Source organism: Lampris incognitus, chromosome 16 (assembly GCF_029633865.1).
Source record: "Lampris incognitus isolate fLamInc1 chromosome 16, fLamInc1.hap2, whole genome shotgun sequence".
NCBI classification, from domain to species: Eukaryota; Metazoa; Chordata; class Actinopteri; order Lampriformes; family Lampridae; genus Lampris; species Lampris incognitus.
In genome coordinates, this window is record NC_079226.1 from 30363994 (window position 1) to 30373581 (window position 9588).

At 50.4% G+C, this 9588-nt stretch overlaps 1 protein-coding gene across 1 annotated transcript; it reads right to left on the reverse strand.

Annotated features, from left to right (window-relative positions):
- Nucleotides 1–249: 249 nt before the first annotated feature.
- Nucleotides 250–7870, reverse strand: nceh1a (neutral cholesterol ester hydrolase 1a). Its single transcript, XM_056295896.1, is given in 5 exon segments — nucleotides 250–2754; nucleotides 6584–6755; nucleotides 7047–7115; nucleotides 7644–7701; nucleotides 7704–7870. Coding segments are annotated over 5 exon segments (990 nt in total). The 5' UTR covers nucleotides 7774–7870; the 3' UTR covers nucleotides 250–2133.
- Nucleotides 7871–9588: the final 1718 nt, after the last annotated feature.

The following is a 9588-nucleotide window of genomic DNA, read 5'->3' on the forward strand; positions in this document are numbered from 1 at the left end:
GGACACATACCCATATCCGGCTTCCCACCCGCAGACACGGCCAATTGTGTCTGTAGGGTGGGGAGATAAGGCAACGGAATAGAAAGCTACGCTACCCGGAGGCCACCCCCCCCTTTTTTTTTTAAAGAAATCGCAGTCTATCTGAAAGCCGTGCAGGAGGAGTCAAGCGTCACGCGTATTGCTACAACCCACCAGAGTTGCCTTGCAAACCAGACTTGGTTTGGTGCTGCAGAAAGGAATCACAGGGTATTTGTTCCAAGTCAATAATAAGCTTTAATGGAAAGTGAAAATACACCGTAGCAACGGATGGATCTCTAACAAAACCCCTATTTTAAGAAAGTTTGAGAACGCCTTAAGAGATAACTTGCAGCAGAAAGAATATAATGTCTAAAAATAACCACACACAAAAAAATCACAAGTGCAAACATAATGACTGTGGACACTGTAGACTTTGCATTTCACAGGCCGCTAGCGGTATCCCCAGTGGACACGAAGTAAGTAGATCACGCAGTGTTAGCAAGCGATTCTTGTCGCTTTTGTGTTGAAACCGATGTTTATCACACGAGGACAATCTAAGTGCTACCACATGACTTTTCGATCATGCAAAAAAAAAAGAAACTTGAATTGACTTTCAAGTCCTTTCCTGTGATTGTCCAGAACTTGCGGCACCCAATCTTTTGTCCCGCACAATGAGCCCATCTGGCACCTAAGTAGGCCAAAATAAACTGTGCAAAGGTGTTTTCAAAGGCAATCTAGCCTCGGTCCGGTTTGCACACCATTCTTTTCGGGACAGGGAAAAATTCAGCACTGCTGATGTGTATTACATAAAACACCTTCCACATCCCCCAGTGGGTGTGCTGCTTGGATCCGGGGCACTACAACACCCACACATTTAAAACAGTCCTTATATGTGGGCACCGCTGTAGGCGTAACACCTCCACTCAGAAACGCGGCCTCAAAACAGGGTGAAATACGTCTGACGTGTGCCGCTGATTTGTTGGCTATGTACTGTAGCTCCCCACGAGGGAAATTTAAGACGTAAAATACAACATAAAACTCAAAGTGAAACATTGCAGACCCCCGCTGCTTTGCCAGTGGGGTGCATTGTATAACAGCTCCAGTCAATAATGTAAATTTGATTCGAAACACACCAAAATAAAAAAAAAAATTTCTTTTTTGTTGAAATGTGCTGCTAAGGTGGACGATAAAAAAAATGCTGCTGACGTTCTCTACCCGGCGAGAGGGTGTGGATGTGAAATAGAGACGCTGGCACGGCTCCCCCCTTAGTGGAATATGAACGGACGCAGATGGACGGCGTTTCCAGCGGTTCACAGGAGACTGCAGCTGGCTGTGTGAGTGACTTGCACTACCGAAGCTTCGGTCAACTACGCGCTCGGCTCGGCGTTAAAGAGTTCAGTTGCTTGACGTGTGTTGTTACAAGTCTTGCAAAGGCTGGACACACAATGAAAATACATCTGCTTTTAATGACAATTAAGACAGCGAATAATACCTTTAGGCCTCTCGTAAACTTTCTGCTGCATTGATGGGATGGACCCAGTGTACCCTGACAAACACCCAGATCGACTCGTGTGCGCGTGTGTGTGTTTTAATAGCTCCACGAGCATGCAGTCTATCCGGTGGACTCGTCGTGGGAGAGCTCCCAGGGGCTGCTGAAGGAGGTGCGTGAGAAAAGACGCCAGTGAACAGTAGAAATCGTATTTGTCAAGTGTTGTGCAATGGGAGCTCCGGTCTGCCCCGTAGATCACGGCGAGGATTCGCTCTGCGCGTTTACCGCGAGACTGATCCTCCATCTGCGTTCCGGCGGAAACCGGAAGAGGCGAGGCTACCCGGAAACGACGACACAGAACAAGCTAACGGGGCACACATCTTAAGCTCTTGTTATAAACTGTCTTTACATGTTTCCATGTTGTTGACCGTGTGGCGACTCCTCACGGATGAAAAGTAAAGGCTTTGCCATGCGGATAGGCGTAAAGAGGAGACTTGCACGTGTGTGTTAGAGCTGTAAACCATGCGAGTGGCCCTGATGCCTTGCGTGTATCGTCATACGAGCCTTGAACTTCAATTGTACATTTTACCACACACACACACACACACACACACACACACGCCCCTTCACAAATTTTCCTTCAGCCAGTTGATGTAGCCCCTCCGTGCCCTCTCGCCCACATCAAAGTACATGGGCCAGAACGATAAGGTCAAGCATCCGTGGAACCCGTCCTCGTAGTGGTCGCTGGTGACCGTCACGCCGGCGTCCCGTAAGCGCCGGCCGTACATCAGGCCGTCGTCCCTCAGCACGTCGTACTCGCACGTCAGGATGTACGCCCGCGGGCATTTGCCCAGATTCTCCGCCCCCGCCAACAGCGGCGAGGCCCGCACGTCCAGCAGCTCCGGCACCTCCTTCAACACGCCCCGCGACGCCGTCTCCACGACCACCGGTTCGTAGTTCTTCCTGTGTTTCGGGGCGAGCAGGGTGGTCCAGTCCAACCGCGCCCAGAGCTCGGGGGTGATGGCGGACTGCTGCGGGGAGCTGTGGTTGTTGGCCAACAGCACGGGCAACAGGGACGGGTCGGCGCTGAAGTACTGGAGCCAGAACTTGACCATGAGGGAGCGGTAGAGGATGGGCACGGCGTAGTTCTGCTGGTAGGAAGGGGTGTGGAAGTCAAGAGCCTGGAGCACCGGGTAGATCAGCGCCTGGACGCTGAACTTCACACTCACGCTGTCGTCCGTGGCGATCTGAGGGAGAGCAGAGGAGGGTTTACAGTGTGCGACTGTGTGTGCTTTGTTTCTCTATCCAGGGCATGTGGAGGAAGCACAATTGCTTTTATCCAGAAACACTCCCTTCAGATTCCCATCTGCACTCACAGTCTGCTGTTGTTAGCCAATAAACACTGGAGGAGTTTTTGCCATAGAAGAAGAAAGCCACTTTATGTTGCCATTGTACAGTTGTACGGTTACACTGAATGTGTTCTCTGCATTTAACCCATCATCCTATTGTGTAGGAGCAGTGGGCCGGGTCCAACTCCAGTTCTTCTTTCCATTGCCTTGCTCAGGGGCACAGACAGGAGTATTAACCTTAACACGCGTGTCTTTCTGATGGTGGGGGGAAACCGGAGCACCCGGGGAAAACCCACACAGACATGGGGAGAACATGCAAACTCCACACAGAGAGGACCTGGCACGGCCTGGGGTTCAAACCCAGGACCTTCTTGCTGTGAGGCAACAGTGCTAACCACGGGGCCAACATGCCCAGGGAGTGACTCACTCAAAAGATTTTTTTAGTCTGTCTCTATTTTATACTCGTGTAGTACATAAGCAGGTTTCATTTTCATAGTCGTCCATCCTCCAGTTCATTCCGTGAGGGACAAATCCACAATCCTCGTTGGGTGCAAAGAAACACACACAAACACAAATGGTTCAGCCAGAGCTGACATGATACTACAACAGTCTATCATAGCGAATTCAAGAGGTCATTTTCAAAAGCTGAAAGTGTTTTTTTTCTTCTTGACAGTCGTTTACAGTCTTTTATTGCCATGCTGCTTCATGCAACATGGCCTACAAGCAGGAGTCACTCTGCCACAGCACAGCAAACCAAACACCAAGAAGGAAATTAGCACTCAAAGTACATTCTGACCCCTCAGATTCACTATGATAGACTGGTGTAGCATCATGTTAACTTTGGCTGAGTCAGTATTTCTTTTCTTTTTTGGGGGGGGGGTTTTCCCCCTTTTTCTCCCCAATTGTACTTGGCCAATTACCCCCACTCCGTCCCAGTCCCAGCCATTCCAGTCGTTGCTCCACCTCCTCTGCCGATCCGGGGAGGGCTGCAGACTACCACATGCCTCCTCCGATACATGTGGAGTCACCAGCCGCTTCTTCTCACCTGACAGTGAGGAGTTTCACCAGGGGGCTGTAGCGCGTGGGAGGATCACATTAAGTCAAGTCAATTTTATTTGTATAGCTCAATATCACAAATTACACACTATTCCCCCCAGTTCCTGCCCCCCCCCCGAATAGGCGCCCCGACCGACCAGAGGAGGTGCTAGTGCAGCGACCAAGACACATACATCCGGCTTCCCACCCGCAGACACGGCCAATTGGGTCTGTAGGGACGCCCGACCAAGCCAGTAGTAACACAGGGATTCAAACCACCGATCCCCGTATTGGTAGGCACGGGAATAGACCGCCATGCCACAGTATTTCTTTCTTCTATTTTTTTTGTTCTTTGTACTGAGCGAGTATTGTGGATTTGTCCCTCATTAATTGCATGGGGTTGAGCCCCAGGGCAGTCCAATTTTGGGTGTCATCCCGGGTCGTCCTTTGTGTGGAGTTTGCATATTCTCCCCGTGTCTGCGTGGGTTTCCTCCGGGTGCTCCGGTTTCCTCCCACAGTCCAAAGACACGTAGGTCAGGTGAATCGGCCGTACTAAATTGTCCCTAGGTGTGAATGTGTGTGTGTGTGTGGAGGGGGGTGCTCTGTGATGGTCTAGCGGCCTGTCCAGGGTGTCTCCCCGTCTGCCGCCCAATGACTGTTGGGATAGGCTTCAGCATCCCCGCCACCCTGAGTAAGGAATGAATGAGTAATTGCCTTCAAGCTGGAGCTCTGCGTCCAGCATGGGGAGAAGGACGGATGACGGGGAAAATGAAACCCATCTTTGTACTACATGAGCAGTCAGTATAAGATAAGGATAGACATAAATAAATCTTGCTATTCCTTTAAGTTTATGGGTGTTTTTTTTAATTTTTTTATTAAGGGACGGAAGAGAATTTCTCATTCACTGGACACAATGTAGATTACATTCACCCAGTTTGTCTGGGAACCTTCTGGTCTCCAGGCTGCTTCCTGTCCTTACCACAAGGAGAAGAAAGAAAGAAAGCCACTTTATTATGTCATTGTATTCTTACAACGAATCGTATTCTTTCTTACAATGAATGTGTGCTCTGCATTTAACCCATCCTATTTAAAGGAGCAGTGGGCAGCTGCAGCACCCGAGGACCAACTCCAGTTCTTCTTTCCATTGCCTTGCTCAGGGACACAATAAGGAGTATTAACCCTGACATGCGTGTCTTTTTGAAAGGACCTGGGACGGCCTGGGATTCATCCCAGGACCTTCTTGCTGTGAAGCAACAGTGCTAGCCACTGGCCCACCATGCTGCAGATATACACAAGTCTCTCTCATATACACAAGTCTCTCTCTCTCTCTCTCTCTCTCTCTCTCTCTCTCTCTCTCTCTCTCTCTCTCTCTCGCTCTCTCTGTGTGTGTAAAAACCTGAAACCACCTACCTTGTGGGGACATTTTACAGGTCCCCATGAGGAAAAGGGTCTATTTTAGGATTGGGGTTTGGGGTCAAGGTTGGAATTAGGAATAGGCTAAGGTTAGGGAAAGGGTTAAGGTTAGACATGTAGATATGATGGTTAAGGGCTAGGGAATATGAATGTAGTCAATGGGAGGTCGGCTCAAGTATAGGATGACATGGTGTGCGTGTGTGTGTGTGTGTGTGTGTGTGTGTGTGTGTGTGTGTGTGTGTGTGTGTGTGTGTGTGTGTGTGTGTGTGTGTGTGTGTGTGTTCTGTGTGAATATCAGGTGTATGTGTACATACACATACATGTCTGTAGTTGCAGCTCTATGTTTAAAACAGCTCGCCATCTGCAATAGCATTCAGTGATGAATAAAGAGTTTTAAAGAACAGTCCAGTTTCTGAACTGCTGATCGGGGTAGTTCAAGCCACAAGGATAAGCCATTTCTTCAGCTTGTAAAAAGCTATCACATTTCAGACTGAACTGCTGAATGTGCTGTTGTGTTGTCTGGCGAAAGGAAGTGGCAATGTTTAATGTTTCTGCTGTCCTAAACTGCGGTGTGACGCTGATGTGACACCTTCCTACTCGCCTCATACATTATTGGTCTAAATGCCCCGGACCCCATCATGTGTGTCACCTGAATCCGGTGGGTCTCTGTGTCGTTGATGCCCCCATATCGACAATTCGGAGGGGGCCGGTGTGAAAACGCGTCGATTTTCTCCCTCGTGATATGTCTTTTTTTTATTTTTTTTATTTAATATGAGGGAAATCGGATCGATCATCTTAGGTCCATACCGACATGTTTTCGTTTAAAAAAATAAAAAATAAAATAAAGGTTCACTGCCCCTTGAAGTTCACCAGGTCATACTTTTGAATTAATAGTTGTTAGTCACGTACTTGAACGCTAGAGGTCAGTATTTAGGTAGAAATAACACATCGCACGTTGAGCCACACTATTAGGCTGTATTTGCGGGTACAGTTTTGTATTTCGTCCGCCCAGGGGTTTATTACAAGCCGGAAGAGTCAGAAATCCAAAATGTTGTGAATGAGTAATAATGAGACTTGACTGTAGGTGCACGGTCGTCTATGAGTAACGCTTCGATCCGCGCAGGTGAGTGCGGATATGGAGGTGGGGTTTTTGTGAAGGGACCGGTCTCCCTGCCGTGATACAAAGAAACAAAAGAGGGGGCGAGCTGTCCAGCGACAGGAAGCGGTAGTCATAATTTGTCAAATCAGTGTGGTCACAAAGACGTGATGGCGTGTGTACCTGCTGAGCGACCGCGGCAGCCAGATTCCCCCCGGCGCTGTCTCCTGACACGGCCACGCGCTGGGGGTCCACCGAGTAGCGGGTCAAAACCACAGGGGACAGGAAGTACTTGGCAGCAGAGAGGCAGTCCAAATACGGCGTAGGAAAATGCACGTCTGGATACAGACGATACCTGACACACACACACACACACACACACACACAGGCGGACATCGGTACAGTTCAGATGAGGTTTTTGGGGAGTCTAAGAGCAGGTATAAATGTGAGAGTACACGTGTGTACCACCGGTGTCCGCCGCCGATCAGATTTATCTAACAGGCATTACACACCAGAGGACCGATACTGGTTTTAGTTATCCCCCTCCGCGGAGATGGCTGGATCAATAGTGCCCCTGTGTGTCTTTGAGCAGAACGAATGCTGAGCAGATGAAGACCCGCGGAGGAGACTTACTCACAGTACTTACTCAACAGAGACCACCACAGCGTTCAGCTCATCAGACATTATCCGAGTCATGGTGTCATATGACCCTTTTCTAGGACAGAGACACAGAGCAAGACAGAGAGAGAGGGAGAGAGAGAGAGAGAGAGAGAGAGAGAGAGAGAGAGAGAGAGAGAGAGAGAGAGAGAGAGAGAGAGAGAGAGAGAGAGAGAGAGAGAGAGAGAGAGAGAGAGAGAGACAGAGACAGAGAGACAGAGAGACAGAGAGACAGAGAGGTGGATGTATATATATACGAAATGAGATGGGAAGATGAAAGAAGAAGAAAAAGTGTCTTATTCAGACACTTGAAAATGCACTGTGGTGTGAATGGTTTGCACAGCAACAATAACACAAACACATCCTTTGTCTTACTCATACTTTTGCATCTTTCATTAACACTTATACCCCCCCACACACACACACACTAACAGGAAGTGATTAGAAGCAGATAAAAGGCAAACCCCCCCCTTTACAAGAAGAAAGATGCAGCAATCTATCTACCCATCACATTAGGACTGGATCTACTATAGTAAATATGACGATAACCCCATCATGACATGCCTCCACCCTCCTCACTACTCACTGGCGCTGCCCAGGGCCCAGCCCCCCGCCGTGGAAGAACAGCACCGCCCTCCTCAGCTGCCCTCACCTCCGGCGGGGGGCTCGTACACGCGCACCTGGACGCCGTCGAAGGTGGTGTCACTGACCTTCATCCCGAACCCCAAACCCCCGGTGGAGTCCGAACCGAAGAACACCCTCCCCAGTCCCTCAAAGCCCTCCGTGATACGCTTGATGGAGTGGATGTAGTGGCTGAACCCGAGCCCGTGCATCACGCCGCTCTGCAGGGGGGGGGGGGGGTAGAGGGAGAGAGAGACAGAGATCTCATTCTTTTTCTTTAAACTGATATTGTTACGATTTATGAAGCCTGTTGAGAGCGCCGGTCCAGCTCCTCTGAAGCGAACCGACCCGAGGGAAGAGACCACGGACCGAGAGGGGACGACGAAACGGTTTCTTCAGAACGAACACTCGTCTCTGCAAACGACAATGTGGCATGGCGACTGAGGAGAGGGCCGGTGAGGGTCGAGGGAGAAATGTGCGTCAGATAAGGGGAAGGGACCGGGACCGGGACCGGGACCGGGGGCGTCCGGGGTAGATTAGCTGCCTATTCCGTTGCCTGTCAACACGGAGATCGACGGTTCGAATCCCCGTGTTACCTCCGGCTTGGTCGGGCGTCCCTACAGACACAATTGGCCGTATCTGCGGGTGGGAAGCCGGATGTGGGTATGCGTCTTGGTCGCTGCACTAGCGCCTCCTCTGGTCGGTCGGGGCACCTTGACCGGGGGGGGGGGGGACTAGCGTGTCCCCCTGGTGAAACTCCTCACTGTCGGGTAAAAAAAAAAGCAGCTGGCGACTCCACAAGTATGGGAAGAGGCATGCAGGCCCTCCCGGGATCGGTAGAGGGGGTGGAGCAGCGACCTGGACGGCTCAGGATAGTGGGGTAACTGTCCAAGTACAATTGGTGGGGTGGGGGTGGGGGGTACTGCAGAGGACATGACACGGTTCTGTTTCCAAATCCACACATCATGGTGTGTTGCAGTTATCTCTGGGGGGGGGGGGCAGACACGATGATATCCTGACCCGTCCCAGTCTGTGACCTCTGTTCGCTTAAAGACCAACGCGTCGATCTTTCAGTGTGCTCCCTCCCTGCGCTGGCCTATCACCCAGTAACGTCTCCGTGTGGCAGCTTCAGGCCCAGCACAGGCCTCTGCTGTGTGCTGCCTGCTGCAGGGCACAGAGCCAGCCCGGCCCACTTAGGCTGGATGGCTCTTCTATACACTATTACGTCATCGGCTCACTTGATAATTTTGCTTTGCGACTATTTGTGGCGTCCGACTAGTGTGAAATTATTTGAAATGCGTTTGATATGTCTCCCTCCTTGGAAACAAATGGAAAAACTTCAGTCTATTATCTTGCCAGCCAGCCAGCCAGCCAGCCAGCCAGCCAGCCAGCCAGCCAGCCAGCCAGCCAGCCGGCCGGTCAGTCACCTGTCAGTGGCCCAAGTACCTGCAGGCTTTCCCAGCCAGTGCAGCAATAAATGACTGTTGCCCTTCACCCTTACTGCTGCTTTCAACATGTAGAGCAAGGGGTGAGAGATGAGGGGGAGAAGTTTGTCGCCCCCCACAGAGACACTCAAAGAGACAGAAGGACAAAACTCCCTGCAGGCCAGATTAGCACCGGGGCCGGTCTTAATTTAGAGCTATCAAATCAATGAAAAATCCCTTTCATAAAAAGTGCATGCATGGCCCTGCCGTGGCCAATGAGCCATAATTGATCTGGGCGCCGATAAAAGCCTCACACATTTAGAATGATAGGCACGGTACAAAATTATACATAGCTAGACCAAATCCATTTAACAATAAGGGGACTCTGCGGCTGAGGGTATTACCAGGGCGTGACAAACTAAAGATTTCTGCTTTGGCCGCCTTACGTGCTTGCTTATGACCCCGCTATAAAGTACCCGGTTCCAG